The sequence below is a fragment of the Biomphalaria glabrata genome, chromosome 1 (genome assembly GCF_947242115.1).
Source record: "Biomphalaria glabrata chromosome 1, xgBioGlab47.1, whole genome shotgun sequence".
Taxonomy (NCBI): Eukaryota; Metazoa; Mollusca; class Gastropoda; family Planorbidae; genus Biomphalaria; species Biomphalaria glabrata.
The window spans coordinates 22,079,240-22,101,496 of NC_074711.1; the positions used below are offsets into that span (position 1 = coordinate 22,079,240).

Below are 22,257 nucleotides of genomic sequence, written 5' to 3' on the forward strand. Positions count from 1 at the left end.
CAATGAACTATACATATTGGTCTCTAAAGGAGCTCATGTGAACTGTCTTTGATATCTAACTCGTCTTTGTTTTTATTCGGACGTTAGTGTCTCTACATAAAACCACAATCCAAAATAAACATAATACATGAACATAATACATGAATCCTAAATTTTACGTTCCACATTCCTTTATGTACACTAACCATCAACCTAACCTAACAGTGTAACGTGAGGGGGGGGGGATCATTTTAGTGGGACTTTTGGCCAACATACAAATTATAAGTCAATACGGTATATATCATTTTAACACAAGGCCCATGTCTAATCTGAGAATTAATGGAATATAATTGTAAAATATTTTTAAAGTTAAATTAGTTTTAAGCTGCCAATGATGATGTGAACACCAAGCTAATACGTGCTAGACACTTTTACACTGACACTCAATATGTCACTCCAACACTGACAATCAATATGTACTAGACCAGTGTTTCCCAAACTATGCTCCGCGGAGCCATAGTGTTCCGCGAGGCCTGACTAGGTGTTCCACGAACTACTGGAATAATTAACTAGTAGGCCACCACTTGAATACTGTCTAAAAAAAAGTAAGCAGTATTCCGCAGAATGTGCGAAGTGTTCCGTGAAGGGAAAAGTTTGGAAAACAATACTAGACGCTTGAACATACACTCAATATGTACTTGACGCTTCAACACACACTCAATTTGTACTAGACACTTCAACACACACTTAATATGTACTAGACACTTCAACACACACACTCAATATGTACTAAACCCTTCAACACACACACTCAATATGTACTAGACACTTTAACACACACTCAATATGTACTAGACACTTCAACAAACACTCAATATGTGCTAGACACTTCAACAGACACACTCAATATGTACTAGACACTTCAACACAAACTCAATATGTGCTAGACACTTCAACACACACTCAATATATACTAGCTACTTCAACACAGACACTCAATATGTGCTAGACACTTCAACACACACTCAATATGTACTAGACACTTCAACACAAACTCAATATGTGCTAGACACTTCAACACACACTCAATATGTACTAGCTACTTCAACACAGACACTCAATATGTGCTAGACACTTCAACACACACTTTATATGTGCTAGACGCTTCAACACACACACTCAGTATGTGCTAGACGCTTCAACACACACACTCAATATATGCTAGACACTTCAACACACACACTCAATATGTACTAGACACTTTAACACACACTCAATATGTGCTAGACGCTTCAACACACACTCAGTATGTGCTAGACACTTCAACAGACACTCAATATGTGCTAGACACTTCAACAGACACTCAATATGTGCTAGACGCTTCAACACACACTCAGTATGTGCTAGACACTTCAACAGACACACTCAATATGTGCTAGACGCTTCAACACACACACTCAATATGTGCTAGACGCTTCAACACACACACTCAATATGTACTAGACACTTTAACACACACTCAATATGTACTAGACACTTCAACACACACTCAATATGTGCTAGACACTTCAACAGACACTCAATATGTGCTAGACACTTCAACACACACTCAATATGTACTAGACGCTTCAACTCACACACTCAATATGTGCTAGACGCTTCAACACACACACTCAATATATGCTAGACACTTCAACACACACACTCAATATGTACTAGACACTTCATCACAGACACTCAATATGTGCTAGACACTTCAACTCACACACTCAATGTGTGCTAAACACTTAACACACACTCAATATGTACTAGACACTTCAACTCACACACTCAATATGTACTAGACACTTCAACTCACACACTCAATATGTACTAGACACTTCAACAGACACACTCAATATGTACTAGACACTTCAACTCACACACTCAATATCTGCTAGACACTTCAACACACACTCAATATCTGCTAGACACTTCAACACACACTCAATATGTACTAGACGCTTCAACACAGACACTCAAATACTATTATTTTTTTTAATTCATTTTGCTAAATATTTAAGCATCAAGCCCTTGACCTTGGCGTACCATAATCAATTAGGCCTAGGCCTAATTCTCGGGCACCTCAACCTTTTGTCTACCCTAACCAAAACTAATTGAATTAATCCACCGAATTATTCTAAAGTACTCTCCGTAAATTACAGCTAAATAGTACATACTGGTTAGTTGCCTGGTTGAAATGGCTACTGCTTTAATAACCAGATAGAATTGAAAGGAATTCGCCGAGAGTACCATACAACTCCACAAGGTGACAAGATCCATCTGCGTCTATAAATCTTGCATTTTCATTGAACCGTGAACAACTTAAGGCTACATACACAAGGAGAGAACATAAAGTCAAATACAATCCACGGTCCATGTGATGCACCCAGGCAAGGGGGTGGGGGCGAGAAAAAATCCAAACAATTCTTGACACTAAATAACGTGTTGACAGTGACGTAACGAGCAGTACTTAGCGCCCGGGACACTACACCTTAGTGGTAGAGCCCTGATGAAACACTCATTGTAATATAATATAGGAAATTTAATTGAATCGGTAATGATAAATAAATACGATTAATTATTAATTAATAAGTAACCACCCTAAAATGTAACTAGGTCAAAGTCTATGTTACTAATAGTCCCACTTCTAATAATAGTGCATAGAGAAGCTCTGCTATGACCATTCCCTATGATTTTGTATGGCACAGCGTAGACATCGAAGATTGAACACATAGCCGTCTGAGCAAAACTTGACGTAGATGTCTTTGTGCAATCGCTGCCTCATTTGAGCCTGCAGATCGCGGTCAAAAAAATTGCATACGCTGCCGCCTCTTTCGGTTTATCAATAAACCTCTGGAAAACAGAAGTCATGTTTCAGAAGTCACCCAATAAAACATACTCAGCCCCCAAAGATCACAGTAAATGGACAACCTCCTAACGTGTTAGATCACTTCACATTTCTAGGAAGCATAGTATCAAATGGAGCATCGCTTTCAAGGGAAGTTGATAACCATCTGGCCAGGGCCAGTAGTGCTTTTGGACGCCTCCATGCGAGAGTTTTGTGGAATAAATCGCTCTGCCTGCCTACAAAAATCAGTGTCAACCAAGCAGTGGTTGTCTCAACCCTTCTACATAGATCTGAGACATCGGTATTTTACAGAAAGCAAATAAGACTATTTGAACGCTTTCACCAAAGATGCTTGCGCTCCATCATGGACATACAGTGGCAAGACCGCACTTCAAATAGCGATGTCCTTGCGAACGACAGTATGAACAGTAATGAGGGACTTCTTATGGTTCAACAGTTACGCTGGGCAGGGCACGTTTCCCGTATGGGGGACGAACCTATGCCAATTTTTTGTTGTTGTTGTTTTTATCTGAAAGGTGGTCGACGTAACAGAGGTGCCCCTCGGAAACACTTTTAAGACCTGCTTAGGCGCCAAATTGCCTTAACTGACATAGAAGAGAGCACTTAGTTGCAGCGGCTTCAGAGCGAGACAGCTGGAGGTCACTTACAAAGTCTGCGGGATACACATTTGAGACCAAAACAAAATCTGCTGCCGAGGAAAAACGAAGACGTCGAAAAGAACATCTAAATCGACCACCGGCGGACAATGGTAGCCACGGGAACTACTGCATTCTTCATTAATCTTCAGACTCGAAGACAATCTTTATTTATAGTGCGAGACCAAAATGATTTGAATTTCACATTTGATAGTAGATTAATGCTTATGGGAAGTTCTGCAATAAAGTCATCATTTAGTCTCATAAGGCTTATGAATTCGAACTTGTGGCTCACGTCTCCTCGGGCCGACGTGCTAGAGCGGCAACCACCACTTCAGTTTAGTGCAATTTCTTTCCTTTGTTCAAGATACCAAACAAAATATTTAATTATCAAAAGTTAATGAGCTAATTGTTTGTTTTTTTTTTGTTTTTTTTTTTTAAATTGATTCTTGTAATGTCAGGTAAAAGAAATAATTGTACAAAATTTCAGCTTGATCATTGGGTGTTTGAGGGACAATGTGTACAAACTTTTTACCAGAGTTGATAAAAGCTTTGTATAAAAAATCTAAAGTTGGTATATCAAATAAACATATAGCCTACCGGTGTAGAGAGAGCTTATAGGCAAATGTGTGTGTGTGTCTGTGGCATTTTTGTATGATATGTTTTTACATGAGCGTGTGTTTGAGTTTTTTTTTTTTTTTTAACTCTCCGTGCAATGTTGAAGAAAAGTGAACACACATAAGAGCAAACTATTCTGAATGTACTTTGGTTTGTTACACTCAATAAATCCATCACCATTCAGAAATCCAACCATTTGGACAAAGGCCTACAGTAAGTTGGTCTTAGCGTAGTTCGTATCTTGTTTACAAAGATCTTGCCAACAATTCAAATTAAAAGCCATCATTTTCACAATTAAAGGTAGATATACGTATTATTAGTATGTATTGTAGTTATTGATATAACACATTTTGAGGCTGTATTTAACTTATGGCTTCAAACAGTGTGCTGTCCAGGATGATTGGACTTCTATTAGCCTATGCATTATAAGCATTCCGATGCCTACTTTTTCTTATTGACCTTCTTAAGACCTTGGAGCCCTGAACTTAGACCGAGTTTATAGATGGTAACTTCACCAAGAGACCTAGATCTCAAACCCTCTGTGATGTCAAGTGTTGACTTCTCTCACGCACAGTTCTCAGCAGTGGCTTGTTTTCTTACTTGCCAGGTACAACGACGTAAAAGATACCACACAATACTCTGGGCCTGATGGCAATAAGATAGGGAAATCTTCATATATTTTTTGTAACTTTAGAAGTTAACACGTGAAATATTGGTGAGATCCTTCATTCCCATTCTACACCCCAATGTAAGCATCGTTGGGATTCGCAGAGGAAGCATTGTTTTAAAAGCCCAACAGTCAAATTGTGTAAACACGAATGTAGCATAAAACTTCGAGTTTAGTTTTTCATTCAACTTTAGGCCTTACATCACATGACTTGTATACATTAGTTAACTCACTCATCCATATCGACATGGTTTTATACCAAAATTCTTAACAGTCTAAGTGCCGCTAATTAAATCTTATCCCTAAAGTTTATATAGTTTATCTAATGTAAGTCTGAGTTTTTCCTTGTCTAATTCAAGAAGTGAACCAACGAACTCTATTAAGATCCTATCAAACATGAATTTATGTAGGCTAAATGCCCTATACATTTTACAAGCTGACACCCGTGCTACGCTATAGTTGAACCCCCCCTCCCTCCCATAAAGAGTATGCACAGACTTCTTATGCATATCAGCAGTGGTTGTGTCGTCTGCCTGCACCATAACCTCCACACACACACACACGTTTACATTCGTCAAAATGTTTCTACACACTATCATTTACTAGTATTTACATTTCAAAACTGTAGTAATTTTCTCCTGACACACACACACTTTCATACAGATGTTTCATGTTCTTTGTACAAACACCCAAAGATAATCACACTGAAAGATAATCCCTCACATTCATTCGGACAACAGTCTAGATCTGTTTAAAAATAAACATAAATAATATTTATTTAAACAAAACTGGGAAATTACGCGCAATGCACATGACAGCAACGAGTCCAACGGAAACAAGTTTCAAACGTCATTGTGCGATGTTACCACATGTTTTATTTAATGGTCGTAAAATTGAAATGTCTAACTGTAAAGTCCATGCCGAAATTTATTGATAATGCTAGAAGTGGCATTGAAGATAAACGCCCAATCGATAAGCCGATTTCCTAAAATTCGACAGGGATTTCATTTTGTGATTTAAAAAAAAAAAAGGGGGGGGGGGGAGGCAAATGATAGTCTTTCCTGATTCCTAGTCATAAATGTTGCTTAAAATTCCATTAATCATTGTATAGACATTTTTTTCTTGCAGGGCACACTTTCATAAGACTTACATATCCATTTACATATTTAAACAGATTGGATATTAGAAACCGTACGTGCTGTGTGTGAGATGACTAATTCGTCTTATTCAAAAAACTTTTAAAAATTATTGGCACATAAAAATATGCATAAATGAATTTAGGAAAAAAAATGAACGCTTTCATGTGTTCAGCATATTCATATAAATATTTTTCATAACTGGACAGCATAAAATACAACAAAATCTTTCGGTAACATGCATGTAGCTCTAAATCTGCTTTGCTCGCATTTCGAATGACCTTGACTTTGAAATTGTATGAAGCTCCGCCTTCGTAGGCGAAAATGAGAACAATCTTTAGATCAAGATGTCTACGTCTTACGAAGACAGCTTTGAACTCAGTGACATTGGTTGGGCCAAGTCTGCTGAATTACATCTGCTTTTAATTATAAAATGTAGGCCTATTCCACTACAATTCTTATGAAACATCCATGAGTTTGTAAATCTGTTTTTAAGAGTGATCTGAATCTGGATCTAGATTGCTAGCAATAAAAATGTCTAGAAATTGCATTCTTTTTTTTTTAACTTTTTATTTTTTTAAAAGATACGGGAAGACTAGCACGCTGATCTTGCGTGATGGGCGGTGTGCTAAATTTCGAGGCCGATGTCACAATCAGTAGTACATGACATTCTGAGTGTTATATTTAGACCAGTGAATGTAATGTGTGGAGCTAAACCTTGACAGCTCGTGCGTTTTCTTAAACTTTATGTACTCGTTTCCGCTTCGAAATAATAACAACGTCATAGCAACAGCCATCTGGCTTCCCCTTTCCCCCCATTATTTCAACAATAAAATATAGGGGCCAATATGCCTTCAGTGGGCTCGGCGTTGAACAAGACAGGATAATGTTGTACCCTACCGAAAATACGGCCCATTGTGTAATGAAATATAAAACACGTAGGCTTACGCTAATCATAATTAACCTCATTCACCAATCGTAAACAAACATTTAACCACGTGATTCTATATATCCTCTATACAAATTATGTAATCCATAGTGGCTGTCACGTGATACGTATTTTTCATTGTTTTATCAATATTATGACGTGGCTAAATGTGTTTATTTACGATTGGTGAATGAGGTCCATTGATCACACAACCTTTTTTTTTTTTGGACCTAGCGATTCTAATAAAATATAATTATTAGAACATATAACATCTTCACATGCTTCACATTTGTTTGACATTACAGGCGCGTGAGACAAGGAGCTTCAATTCAGACCTTATAATAATCTTAACATAATCTAGGCCTGGCTTAACAGGGGCGTAAGTAGGAATTTTCCATAGTTTGGGTCTCGGGGGGCTTGACCTCTTTGGGGTCCCCTGCATTTTGCGTAATATTTAATATTCAATGTAAAAAATACTCATGTGGGGGCCTCCTTCAATTGGGGGCCCAGGGGGATTTTCAAATTCTCCCCCCCCCCTGTTGCTTTTGATGCGCCAGACTTGTCATGGCCTATATTTCTTGACATTAATGCCCCAATTTTTTGCAGTGTTCTACTTTTTGTCATTAATGTCATGGTCTATTTTTTTATCATTAATTCCATGACCTTTTTTTCATGTAGTCACGGCCTTTTTTTTTTGTCATTCTCATGGCCTATTGTCATTTATGCCGTGTCCTACTTTTTGTCATTCTCATGGCCTATTGTCATTTATGCCGTGTCCTACTTTTTGTCATTATCTTGGCCTATGTTCTTGAACCCTCCTACCTTTTGGTTCCTTCTCCCACAATCTTTAGGAAGCAATCTACTTGTTTACGGGGGGATGGGATTTTCAAAGGTTTTCTTCCACTTCCCTGTAACTCAGCGGTTCTCAACCTTTTAAGATCGGCGACCCCTTTTTACAATCCCTCACTATGGCGCGACCCCCTCCCCACCCTTACACACACAGCAGTAGAAGAATAGACAAAAACAATACATATTTTCGATGGTCTTAGGCGACCCCTGGCAAATCGTCAATCGACCCCCAAAAGGGTCGCGACCCACAGTTTGAGAACGCCTGCTGTAACTTGATTGGTTGTCCTCTCATTTGGTTAAAACTGTTTTTATCCGAGTATTACTGTATAGCTCGAAGTCTAACATAACGGCGACTTGAATGCTGAGGAAACAAAAAGGGGGAGGCTCAATAAATACCAAAAAAAAAAAAATGTTCGTGGGACAGGAGTTAGATAACAGCCTCTTCTTGATGTTAGCTTATCCGTTGAACATTCCCCGTCTGTTTATAACAGTGGTTCTCAACCTTTTAGGCTCGGCGACCCCTTTTTACAAACCCCACTCTGCCGCGACCCCCCCCCTTTCCGTATACACAAAAAGCAATAGAAGAATGGACAAAAACAATTCATTTTTTCGATGGTCTTAGGCGACCCCTGGCAAATCGTCAATCGATCCCCAAAGGGGTCGCGACCCACAGGTTGAGAACCCCTGGTAACCTGGTTTATAACAAGGGTACGCGAACATACTTTGCACGTTTCCCTTTGAGTGTAACCTACTGAACAAAACACAATAAATGAATAAACATTGCCTGTTATAGTAGACCTAAAGGGACAGTAAAGGCGGAGCTTGAAAAACTATTTCAAACGAAATTCTAGCGGGCGGGTTAAGCACGTGTCCAATGGTATCTGAGTTTCCCATTGTTACTGTTCAAATTTCACTTTAAGATACTTTCCAAAAACACGGTTTGTATAAATCAATAACACAATAGGCCTATAGACTCTAATCTTGTTTGGCTAGCCTACGTCAGTGAAACGCTACAAATATATAGAGTAGCCTAAATTATTTCTAAATTGTAAAATCACATGAGTTTCTTCCTTGACCTAGCTGATTCTTCTGACACCTGAGCGAGGAACAGCGTGTCTTGTAATAACTTATGCAGTGACTCAAAACAAATAAAATGTATAAATAAGTCATGGTGTCAAGGCCTCCCGTGAAGGGCAGGGAACTCTTGCATCACAGGTTTACATCGAAATAGTTGACTGCACTGTCTTCGTGGATAGGTTTTGACTTCATGTTATGTAACCTAGAAGTAGAAGAAAAGTAGACCAAAAAAGTAAGTGAATGCCTATGGCTACATCTAGATCTAAGTCATAGTCTAATGATAATCAGTCATAGGCCCTAATTTAACTAATTATAATTAAGAATCTAGTTACAGGCTGCATCTAGAATCAGTTACAATCAGTAGACTAGATAAGATAGAGATAGAATGATTGATATTGATAGATGATATTGATAGATTAAAATGATTAATTAATGTAACTATTGTAACTAAACCATGTGTTATTTGTATACTCAATACTGTCTACAAATATTATATTAATTATTATATTATTATAAAGATTATTATAGATATCTAGAATCTATCTATTACTAATCTAGAATAGATAGTAAATTAAATTTAAAATAGAGTAATCGATTCTGATTAATAATAGATCTAGTCTAGTAAAAAAAAAAAAGGCCTATTCATGACATGTACTACATGTATCTAGGTAAATGTAGATCTAGATTAGATCTTGATTCGTAGTCTAATGTGATGTCTAAATTATCTATACATAGATTCTATATCTAGATCTCTAGATATATTGAATGATAAACTATCAATACAGCCACAGTGACATATCTAGGCCTTCAAAAGTAATAGTTTAGTAATAGATCTTTATTCCATAACGAGGCAGGTCAAGACAACTCGCAAGTCAGTAAACTACATATACATCTATATTTATAGTAAGTCATGTGTATGTAGGCTTAGATATAAATCTATAGGCGTAGGCCTATTTATTTTAAGCCCATAGTGACATACACAAATTCAAGACTGTTGTGTACACTTTTCATGTCATGTTCAGGCTTAGGTTAAGTGTTTTTGCTTGTGATTGTGTTGTGGCCTGATAAATTGATTAAATATCTGCACACTAGAATCTATTATCATTTTCATAATAATAATAATAATCTTATCTATAAGGAAATTTGTCTTACAATTGGGCACTACACCAAACAAAACATAATTATAGAAAACCAAAATATACATTCACACCTGACTCACTCATAATTTACATGCAAAAAGTTTATATCAGATAGAATCTAGTTTCTATTTAATGATTTGATTTCCAGGGGCACAGCATTTTTGTGTCTGTTTGTATTTGCTATTTTGATGTAGACTTTATATAGATCCAAAAAGATAATGCTTTATCACTAAGAAGGGCTTGCATATCAAATGGACATATCAATGCATGCACATTAATATTAAAATTTAGAGGTTTAGATGTCAAGTAAAATGAGTAGTTTTGTTTGCATTGATCAAAACGTTTCTGCCTCAATAGCTACTATATCTATATTGCTATATTTCTATCTAGATATCTCTATGCGTAAGCTTGTGTTTAAATAGCAAATTCTGTTATGACACAAAATACTATCAACATATGAACCTGTGCAGTCAGATAATAGAATTAGTCTCATCCTCTGCACACCATTTCTTGCCTATAAGTGACAAGATAGGAGACAAAAACAAGGAGCCTCTTTAAATGTTGAATTCATACTTAAGATAAACATGATGACCTTTGGCTTTGTGCTAGATAATGATATACATCTTGCATTGAAGGATTATCTTCCACCTTATCATAGCTGGGGTACTTGGTATTAACTGACCTAGGCATGTGCTGGTCATGCTCTTGATAAAAGCTGAATTAAATGGATAAACAGTGCCCTTAGATAGGATTGGCCACTTATTTCTATGCAGAGCTGAGACTCTCAGCTGTAGTTTAGTTTATCCTACGGACTAGATTTCTTCTATTCTGTTATCTAGGTAGTGTATTAACTTCAATTCTTGAATGTTTTGTTTACTTGTAAAATAAACTTTTTTTTTGGTTGAAAGTTTTAAAAAAACGTTGGCATAGTGGTTACATCTTTAGGTGCCATTTTTAAATCCTGGAAGAGACAATTTTTTATTCAGTTTTGTAGAATTGAATTCCCTGAGTGTGTCCAGCTCTAAAGGGATACCTTTTGTCTGCTGTAGAAGTATTGGTGGTTGGTTGTGAAACTTGTGTTGTCCACTTGTTTCATATATTGATGGCCACTGAAGTGGAAGATAATGTACCTTATTAAGGAAATTTTAGTTTAAAAATTTTTATTGTGCTGTCATATTCAGAATAAGAAACTACATATCCTTTGCAGTAGGTTTACTAACCTTGTTAACATATCATCACATAAAGATAATCAAAAAAAAACTTTTTTTGTTTGCATTTTTTTTCCATTTCCATTTAATTTTTTTCCCAAATAACTAATTATTTGAAGATTTTTATAACTAAAGATTTGATGAAGAAATAAAATGGAAGCATTTTGTTTGGTTTCAGCAACCATGAAAAAATATTCTCATGGTTTAACTTGGCTAAATATTCATTTATTCTACCTTATTTTTGTCTAGATAAATCACTTAACAAGACACAATGATGAGTAAACTATTTAGTCCAGTGCAGAGAACTGTCTATGTTTTGACTTGCGCCTTGAGACAACACTCTACAAAGGCTGCCCCAGCTGTTGGCCCTGCAAAAATAGGTGTCAAATCTGAGCAGGTCTTTAACAGAGAAGATAAGTTTGGAGCTCACAACTATCACCCTTTACCAGTGGCCATTCAGAAAGCCAAAGGTACATAGAGTTTGCTGATTGTCAAGTTAGTCTTGCTGTAATTATGGTGCATATGATCCTTACTGAAGTTAATAATAAACTAAATTTACTTCTTTTAGAAATATTAACCTAAGGGAATGCAGGAGAAATAATTTGAGACCTTTGAACTAAGTAGTGATCCAAATATTATGAGAGCTTATTTCTAACCAAACCATAAGTAGATACTGTCACTTACTGGTAGACGATGTCTAATTTAGTTTTCCACTACTGTTAGTGATTTGTTAATGTTACATTAGAATTGGGTGCGTTGAGTATCTCTAGGTATTTTCTGAAGTTAAATTTGATGACCTAATGTCCAATGTTAAGGAAAGAAAGTCCTCTTCACAAAAAAAAACAACAAAAAAAACAAACAAACTTAAATTCTTCAAATAGAAATCATGAAAAGATTGAGCACAAATATAATCTAAGAATATGTTGAAGCTTGAAACTTATTGACAACTTATCTTCCCTTGTATATCTAGATTCTCTTCCCTCTCTTCAATAGTCTCCAATAGATAGGTAAGAACCAGAATGTACTACTCAAAAGATCCATGTTTTTTTTTTAACTCTCTTGGCAATTTTTAGTTCTATTTGAAGCTTACTTTGTTTTCTTGAAATTACATTTGTTTATATAATAAGGACCTGTTACTTATTATGTGACAGGTAAAAAATATAGTTAAAGATTTACAAACAAACAGGATAATACATAAAACCTCTACTGAAATCATTTGTGGATTAGTGGTTTCTCTGAATAGAATGCAAAATAATTAGCGCTCTATCCCCTGCACTATGAATTGTGATCTTATTTCTTTCTGTAGGTGTCTTTGTGTGGGACATAGAAGGCAACAAATATTACGACTTTCTTAGCGCTTATTCTGCAGTAAATCAAGGTCATTGTCACCCCAGAATAATTAGTGCCCTTAAAAAACAAGCAGATATTGTTACGCTAACATCTCGTGCATTTTACAACACATGCCTGGGTGAATATGAAGAATACATTACCAAACTTTTTGGCTATGACAAAGTATTGCCTATGAACACAGGTAATTATTTTAATTGTAAATGTTCATTTGTTAGAGAAGCTTTACAAAGTATAGTTAGATCTTAATATTGTATGTATTTTATTACTTTTTATATTTGACCCACGAATTGAAATAATGTGAACTTAAGCATTCAGTACAAATAGTTGAATAGATCAAAGTATGAATCTTAAGTTCTTAAAAACACTTCTATTAGTTTGCTATACCTATAATTTCAAAATATCAACACAGTCATCTCTTGGCACTTAACAAAATATTTTCAGGTGTTGAAGGAGGAGAAACAGCATGTAAACTATCCAGGAAGTGGGGATATAAAGTAAAGAAAATTCCAGAAAACAAAGCCCGTATTATTTTTGTTGAAGGCAACTTCTGGGGTAGAACTCTTGCAGCAGTGTCATCCTCCACAGATCCATCTAGCTTCAAGGAATATGGCCCATTCATGCCTGGTTTCAGTGTTGTGCCATATGACAATGTGGAATCTCTAGAGGTGATTTGTCAATAAGTCAAAACTACATCCCAAACAAGGTTTGGCCATTCCTCAATGTAAGAGAATTTTGTTTGTTTCCCCAGAAAGAATTCCAGGATCCTAATGTGTGTGCATTTATGTTTGAGCCTATACAAGGTGAAGCTGGAGTTGTGGTTCCTCATGATGGATACCTGAAGAAGGTTAGGGACTTGTGTACCAAATACAATGTTTTGATGGTTGCTGATGAGGTGCAGACAGGATTGGGCAGAACAGGAAGGTAATTAAGAAATATTTGGCCACACAGATGTAAGATGTAATGATAGTATATTTATTAACGCTTCAGCTGTCAACAGCTGAAGTTAGCCCTTTGTAGACTTTGTAATAGTGACCGCAGATCATTTGCAGGCATTGAATAGTCTTCTCAGTGGTGTAAGTTCTTATTGCTAATTTTTAATCGTTGCGTGTTTTAAAAAGGACTATAAAAACAAAAAAGGTTTTAAAAAATTTGTAATATGAACATTATTAACAAATGAGTATGCAATTTTTGTTTTCCACTATCTTTAGTTTGGTTGAAAGAAGGATCAAAAACTATCCAACTGTATTATTGAAAACTTTAGTTTTCTTAATTTACCTTAAATGTTGACTTCAGTTCCAAAAAGGACACATCAATTGGGCACTAAATTGGTGGAAACTGAAGTCAAGCACAAGCCTAAGGGGGTTAAAAGGGAGCTAAACAGTAAATTTTTCTTCATATCGTCTGTGGTCATAAAGCAATAACATGTGATATAAACCTTTTAATCCAGTTTTCTAAGTCCCATAGAAATTTCAAAGCATACCTACCTTAATACCTCAGATCAATGTTTAAAATTGTAATGTATATTTGGGTTTTAAAATTTCTGTGTAAGGATTTTTGAACTAGTTTAAATTTTCATTATTTGTGTATAAATTTTAAAAGCTGGATTTTTATTTGCAAATGTTGAATCTATCAAGTCCACATGTATATGTATAACAGCATTGTGTCTGAGTTCTGGTTAAATGTTAGATGTTTTATCTAGAAACAATTTTAAAATGCTAATAATTTTGACATTTTTAGACGACTGGCTTGCGACCATGAGAATGTACGCCCAGATATTGTGATTTTGGGCAAAGCTCTTTCTGGAGGTGTATTGCCTGTGAGTACATAAACGTTGATCATTATAGCTAGAAAATGTTTTATTTTCCCAGAATAAAAAAAAAAATGTCCCATTACGTAAGTAATTACTTTATGCTACGAGATCTACAAGAAGCATCAACAATTGTTGTTTGAAGACTTTTCTTTTTTAGTTTAAAATAGCCCTGTTATGATTTTAGGATAGCATTCTTAACATTTTTCCCTCTTAAGTATAGGTTAAATGTCATAGGAAAAAAATGGTGAAACATTTTTTAGCACATTTGAATCAAAATTTCATTGGACTAAAGAAAAACTTTGTAATCAAGGCAGATGAATGAAGCTCAATACTTAGAAATGATTTTGACTTTAATATATTTTTCTCACTTTTGTATCCACACCCCCCCACCTCTGCAGGTGTCTGCTGTGCTGGCTGACAATGAAGTTATGTTAACAATCCTCCCAGGAGAACATGGATCCACATTTGGTGGTAATCCTCTTGCATGTAAAGTTGCATTAGAAGCCTTGCAGGTCTGTCACAAGTACAAGTTTCATGTGTAATTAACTTTGATCATCTTTTACATGAATATATTCCCCCTCCTCCATAAAGAATTTCAAAAAAAAAAAATTTAACTAATTTTAATTATTCTTTGTATTAATATGTAGGTGCTTGAAGAAGAGCAATTGGCAGAGAATGCTGAGAGACTTGGTAATATCTTAAGGCAAGAGTTGAATAAACTCCCAAAGAATATTGTTAGCATTGTTAGAGGGAAAGGTCTTCTAAATGCTATTGTCATTAATCCAGGTAAATGTTTTTTTTAAACTTTATAAAATTCTGTTTACCCTTTTCATAGAAGTCAGTAGCCTAGAAACTTATATTAGTATATGCTACACCTTTCTTTTATTCTAAAAAAAAACAAAAAAAAAGTTACACAGAATCTGGACAGATTTTAAAAAAATAAAAGTGGGTTGGAAATGGTTTTAACACTATGGCAGTTGCACAATAAAAGGGTATATTTAACATGAAGATAATTTTCAAACTATTAAAGGTATACATTTGTTTTCATAAGAGCTAAAACAAAAATATTTCAATGAAATATCTATTCTTCCATTAATTGCCTTTCCAGGTTTTGATGCATGGGAAGTTTGTTTGAAGCTGCGTGATAATGGCCTACTGGCAAAACCCACTCATGGTGACATCATTAGATTCGCTCCACCCTTGATGCTAACAGAGGAACAATTGAGAGAATGTGTGGACATTATTTCAAGAGTTATCTTGAACTTTAAATAGGTGACAAAAAATTAAGACTTTTCTTCAGAATCTTTGTAATTAGGTAACATTTTCTTGAGGTACTGTTCTAAAGTTGCCTCACAATATTTTCTTACAATTCTGAAATCATCAAAGATCTGATTTAGTACATTACAGATATGTCCTGTTTGAAAATAGATTGCTAGTCAATTGTATGCTAGATGAATGCAATCTCTTAAATTCTCAGCATTTAGGAAAGTTGTTTTTTTTATTGACTAGTAGTGAGGAAGATGTTGTCTTCAAATCTGACTTCACTGAAACCTTTCTATGCCTTTTTTTTTTGTTCCGCTTTACTGAAGGTTGTGAGAACTTTATGATCTACCTTTTATTGTGTCTAGTAAAAATGCCTGTTAGTCTTTAGATATACTCTTTTTGTGAAGATCTCTTGAGGCTTGTGCTTAACGAATCTGTTTACAGGGTTTATAATAAGTCAATTTTCTTTTGCTTTGTACTGATTCTCATGCATTTAAACAAAAGATATAAATGCTTTTTACATAATTAGTCCATTTACATTTGACACTGTGTTAAATATGTAAACTTTATTTCTAATTTTTTTTTTTTTATTTTGATTCAGTCCTTACTTTTGTTTAATAATTTGAACAAGTTTATTGCATCTCTTTTGGACCTTTTTAATTCACAAATATAGTATTGCAGTTAGTTATGTGGATTATTGGTGTTTCATAATAATTTATAGATCTAGCATAATAAAATTTTGTATAAAGTCTTAAGAACAAACTATGGAACAATACAAATCAAAAGTGCAATAATAATAATAATAATGACCTTAATCATTTTTTATATTACCAATCTGCAAGTGTATAATGCTATTTTAAACTATATCAATAAGTTGTTTTCTGTGAAGCTTTCACTAATGTCCCACCACAGCACATTTGTCAATGTTTAGTGTATGACTTTAACATTCTGTTTGGTTTCTGATTCATCAGACATGATACTTCAGAACTACATTAGGTCAAAATAGTTCACTTCATATCACTCAAAGTGACTCAAATCTGTACTTTTACAAAATATTTTGTCAGAAATTGATAAAAATGATTAATTGAACAAACAGTAGATTGTTAAATTATTAACCAGCTTTAGATACTGGGAACTAAAATGAAGTAACACTTAATCTGTTTTTTCAGTAGGCTTTTAGATAAGGAAGTGTTTTTAAGCACTCAAAGACATGAGGACAATTTTTTTGATATATTTGTAGTGGAAGAATCACCTCATTACTGCCCTTTGTTTCTTCAAAGATGTTGTGCTACACTGAAATGTGATACTAATTCTTTCATGGTATACACCGTAAATGAATGGCGATATTTTTATATATATTTTAATTTATTTCAATGATTTTTTGACATTGTTAGTATTACTGATATATCATTGGTGTCACATTTAAGCAGGAGAGTAAAAAAAATAAAACTGTGGGCCAAAGGTCAAGTTGCTGTTATCTAAAACTAGTGGTTAAATAATAATGTATTTTTTCTAAACATTATATTGGAAGCTTATAACTGAGTACAAAATATTTTAATAACTTGACAATAATTAAGTTATTTGATTGGACATTTAAAAGATACAAATGGACATTTTTTTTTCTAAGTATTTTGTGATTTACCAAAGGTTGGTAATAAAGGTTGTTACTTTATTTTACTTTTGTGCTGAGTTTCACCTATAGTGAATAAATTTAGGTGCTTCGACACTGCACTCTTAGTTTTGTATTGATTTATAAACATTATGTTTAAAAAAATAAAATATTCACTGCAAAGAGAAACATTTGTATCCAACTATCTTTTCAGATACAAAAAAATATAGTTTAAATAATTTTAGTCTAATGCCCATGACACATTACCTCTATTATAAAGAATATAATGTCTCTGAATATATGTGCAGTTTATGTGGATAACTCGGTGTAGTCTGTGATGTATCTAGATTAAATTAGTGTGCATCCAGAATGTAAAGATTAACCCAGAGGTCATCATCAATATTTTTAAAAGTTGTACAACACTTTATTAAGACTTTCCTGAACACCATTGAAGAACTTGTCTACCAGAATACTAAATACTTAGTGCTGTCAGAAGTATCCATTAAGAAAGCTGTACACCAGTGTGTTTAATGTTGTGCTAATTTGTTGCTCAATTAGCACCAGTTGATCATGACTTATTCAGTAATGGTTTCATTCAAACCACCTGGCTCCCTTCTACCAAAATATATAGATTTAAAAAAAAAAGGATCTTAGTATTGTTAGGTCTTGTTTTGTGTTAGATCTAGTTATAGTAAGGTAGTTATAGTATGGTATAGCAAAATAATGTCTTTCCAGATTTTCTTGTGGTCAACCAAAACCTTTAAATTTCAATCTTGACATTGAGTACATGGTATTTGTAAACCGAGCATACAAAGCACTACTTTCAATAGGAAATGCTAAGGGCTGGGCTGTATGTTATTATGTACTAATTGTGATCTACAGTGCATTAAGTGCAACACAATAGTTAAACTCAGTAGCAGTACATGAAACTTGCTAAGCTGAGTGATTACTCCTGACAATATGAATTAAAATACAAAAATATACTTTAAAAAAAATCAAAGCTGCTATTAAGTGTATCATTTTGAATCAATCCTGTAATTTTTAATAGATCTAGACTAACAATAATAAAATAATACATTTGTGCGTTTGGAAATAGTTGTACCAAATGTTTTTGTTTAGTTCTTAGCATTCTGACTGCTGTAGGGTCCAGTCCCGTGCACCAGAAAGAGTGGCGAGGTTTCCGTGCTACCTTTTCAACAGCTATTTTAAAAAAAAGTTGCTTGGCATTTGAAATCAAGGGCTCAAGTCTCCTAGATCATTGATGCCCAACCTAATTCGGTCTCCGGGCCATTCAAATTACCAACACTCGTATCGCCGACCATATCATCAAAAAAAAGGTGCCAAAACTAGATTAAATTGATCTCGTTCTATTTCATTAGAACCCCGTGGATCTAGTACTTACATTAATTATGGGGTTTTAAAGATATATGATTGTTTACTCGTCGGTATATAGCTTCATTTCTCTGCTTAAAATGTGGCATTGCCACCGACTCATTTTCAATTTTTTTAGGTGGGATTTTCTACACGTTGTGCTGACGTTCCGGCGGGCTGGATGGAACCACGTCGCGGGCCGGATCTGGTCCGCGGGGCGTATTTTGGGCATCACTGTCCTAGATGGAAGTCTGACATGCTAGCAACTGAGCTAGACAAAAGCTTGTGAAAATAGATTCCAATGTTTAGACGACCACCTAATTCACTACATCAGGCTTATCTCCCCTTAGCCAGTGCTGTCTCTTTGTCAACAAAACGCTTTGTGTTAGGAGCAATCAATAGAAGTGCAAAGTTTCAACTTTAGGAAGAGTGAGAAATAGTGTACACAATTTCTACCAGACAGAATGAGTTGATATAAGCTTGGTAAAATGGACGAGCCTATTAACAGACATCTTGTGCAAGGCAAGGGGAAGTAACAATCTGAAAGCTCTAAGTTGAATTTTTTCCCTGGTTATACTTCTTGTTAAACCTGATTCCCTATTGTACGTTGATCACAGTGGGTGTAGCTATTTTCTACGTGCCCGATCCACTAGTCAATAGATTTAGTTCAGAATAGTATACAATTTGACTTTTTGTGTTCAACTATAAGTACTCCAATGTCATAGAGACTTAGACGAGCCTACAATACTTGCCTATCTGTCGCCCCCTTTTTTAAATATCCTTTGTTTATTTATTTTTTTCCGATTAAGTTCCATTTCATGAAGCATTTTCCTGAACTTTTATAGACAGAATATATCCCCTAGCTACTTCTTGGGTCATTATCTCCCTTCTCAGACTCAATGCTGTCTTGTCAATCCACTCGTTCTTGTTAATGCCTTCTTAAAGTCCAAGAAAGTTGATTACATTCATCATTACAAGATAGAGCAGGGGTGGGCAACCTTTTTATATCGAGGGCCGCATTTTTTAAAATTTGGAAATGGCGGGCCGCATATGTATATACAACTTAGAAAGATACTCTAGCTAACTGTGTACAATAGCTTTAAATTCATAGTTACACTGTATTATACTCACGTTTCTTTTTTTCCACACTCCACGTTAAGGAATTACAACAAGAGTTAACAATTTTTTAAATCAAATTAAGAACTTTTTAACAATTGTCTTTTTATATTACAATAACCCCACAAATATACAGTTGTACTTAATGTGCAGTATTTTACCTTTTACACTCGTGCATGTTCCGGAACTGTGGAACTAGCTTACTTGTTGTTAACCTTGTGACTGCTGTCAAATTAGTCAGTCAAAATCGAACAATAATTATACTTGTTTAGTTTCACCCCCCCCCCCCAAAAAAAAAAAATAATGCTTCTTCACTGGATGAGACAATATATGTTCCGGAAGTGAAATGTCGGGACGAGTGACACTTGTCCTTGTTGAGCATCACAAGACAATACTGACCATGTCCTTCAATGGTGCATACTAAATCGGAGACACGAAGAGGACTCTGGCCCCAAAGCCCTCGTATAGAACCAAAACTATTCGGAGAACTGCCTGATCTGGAAATCACTGCGCGGTTCATCTCAGATATGGGTAGATTAGCTATAGGTATATAGATATTACTGACCTGAACCCTCCAACATTTAAAATGAGAACGAAGAAGATCAGATGTATGTGTACACAAATTGTGTGAGCAGCAGCAAATTTTTTAAAGTGTTGTGACATACATCTTCTGGCACCCATGGGACTCACGTGGGGGTACTGACTGGAGCTTTGCTTGGAGTTGGTATTGAAAACTGGTTCTTGACGTCTTAAAATTTGATAATTATAATTTGCAAAATTAAGGAATCTAAATAAGTGTTTTACTTTTAATCATTTCACTAGAAATAGTTTCACCTTTCAGCAAAGGAAAATGACAAAAACTGTTTTCTTTTGCTTGCTTATAGAAATGGGAAAGCCTTGTTTGAAAAGATTTAACATGCATTTACATTTCATATGCAAAAAAACTCATTTCATTAGTAATTATGAAATATGAAATCTGTGTTTCACACTTCATTAGAAATATTGGTAACAAAGTCACAGTCATTGTCCTTCAAGTATCTTTACAATTTCTTCCTTTAGATTCGATATTGTTCTCATTTGCCTTGCCCATACATTGGATCATTTTGTTCCTAAATGGGTAATACATGTGGTTAACACATCTAGCTTTAATAAGGTTGATAACTATATTTTTATCACCACTAATGTATTGAAATTTTATGCAGCTTTGTGCAAACTTTCCTGTTTAAAGTTTATGGTTGGGATATTACAACAATAACAAAAAAAAAAAATAAAAAATTACATAGTCAAAGATCGAGCTCCACCAGTTGTCACCCTTGCCATCTTGTTCCAAACATACCCAACATTCAACACAGTTCTTCATAGCATTGAATAAATACTGATCATTCTCTTCAATGACTTAACCAACACCGAGAGAGCTCAGAGATGTCAGTCAGTTGATTGCACAGGAAGACAAAGGGAAAGAAGTGGGGAGAGAAGAGTTGACTACAATATGTGTGAGGGACATCAGGCTTTAGATCAGGGCTTCTCAAACTTTTATCAGTGGAATCCCTATACACAAATTTCTTTCGCGCCCCCTTAGCTAATTCGGGGTTTGAAGGAGCACATAAATTCTTACGATGGGGTCGAGAGGGTTTTAAGAATGCAATGAAATATAAAGTAAATATCAAGCCATAGATCAATGATGTTAGGCCAGTGGGCCATTTTAAGTTCCGACACTCGTGTCGTGGGCCATTTTAAGTTCCGACACTCGTGTCGTGGGCCACATCAACAAAAAAGGTAAAAAAAAAAAAAGGAAATTAACAATTAACCATTTTTCTTAGAAACCCGTGAATCAAGTACTTACATCAATTCATGAGAAGTTTCTCCTAAACCAAGTTTTAAATATCCGGACTAAGGGAATGAGACATCAAGTTGAAGCACAGAGGTGTCTAGATGTTCGTCCGTGAGACGATTACGTAAAATGGTTTCTCACGATTCATTACTGAAAAGGTTTGTCCTCACAAATAAGTGCTTGTAATTAATGTGATCACCGTTTCAGGTAGTTTTTGGAGATTAAGAAAAACAAGGAGTAGAAATCAATTGTCTGCATCACTTGTCAATTTGTCAAGCAGAGATGTCTGACTTTGTAAGTCAGTAAGTTATAGCTGCAGCTTTGTCTGGGCACTTGACACATTGGCCACAGATGGATTTTCGAAACTACGAACATTGAAACTATGAACATCTTTCAACATAGATTTTGTTGGGGATTAATTCAAGAAGCCAGAGGCCCGATTCCATTGTCTCGAAAACTTTTCTAGTTACACTAGCTGTCAATAATATTTGTGGCGCCACCAATAGTCATTCACACTAGTATCTCGCATGGAAGAGAAAGATCCTTTGTGATTGTTGAACCCTCTTTGACAGGACCTCGCCATTGGTGGTTCCATGCATATTGTATGCATTCGCGGACGGAAAGTGGCTTCATGTCTTTACTTACAATGTAAGCAACTCTGTAACTAGCTAGCCTTGCAGTCTCATTTTCTTGTGCTTTTTTTTTTTTTTTTTTGTAAATATTCTCATCAATCCTCCATTCTAGGTGTAATCTAACGGAA

General features: G+C 35.2%; 1 protein-coding gene across 4 annotated transcripts; it reads left to right on the forward strand.

Annotated features, from left to right (window-relative positions):
* The first annotated feature begins 4,303 nt into the window (after nt 1-4,303).
* LOC106073991 (ornithine aminotransferase, mitochondrial-like) lies at nt 4,304-17,301 on the forward strand. Of its 4 annotated transcripts, none has more exons than XM_013234718.2 (9): nt 4,304-4,443; nt 11,397-11,617; nt 12,454-12,678; nt 12,939-13,162; nt 13,246-13,418; nt 14,235-14,313; nt 14,706-14,819; nt 14,955-15,093; nt 15,416-17,301. In XM_013234718.2, the coding sequence occupies exons 2-9, from the start codon at nt 11,419-11,421 to the stop codon at nt 15,577-15,579; spliced, it is 1,317 nt and encodes a 438-aa protein (XP_013090172.2). In that variant the 5' UTR covers nt 4,304-4,443; nt 11,397-11,418; the 3' UTR covers nt 15,580-17,301. The 4 variants fall into 4 exon arrangements, with proteins under 4 accessions (XP_013090172.2, XP_013090164.2, XP_055884411.1 ...); XM_013234710.2 differs by lacking the exon at nt 4,304-4,443 and adding an exon at nt 8,801-9,032; XM_056028436.1 differs by lacking the exon at nt 4,304-4,443 and adding an exon at nt 9,686-9,703.
* The last annotated feature ends 4,956 nt before the right edge of the window (nt 17,302-22,257 follow it).

Coding starts and splice junctions, on each gene's coding strand:
- LOC106073991 (XM_013234718.2), top strand. CDS start 11,419: ATGATGAGTAAACTATTTAGTCCAGTGCAGAGAACTGTCTATGTTTTG. Junction 12,679..12,938: donor AGTATTGCCTATGAACACAG/GTAATTATTTTA, acceptor AAATATTTTCAG/GTGTTGAAGGAGGAGAAACA. Junction 14,820..14,954: donor TTGCATTAGAAGCCTTGCAG/GTCTGTCACAAG, acceptor ATTAATATGTAG/GTGCTTGAAGAAGAGCAATT.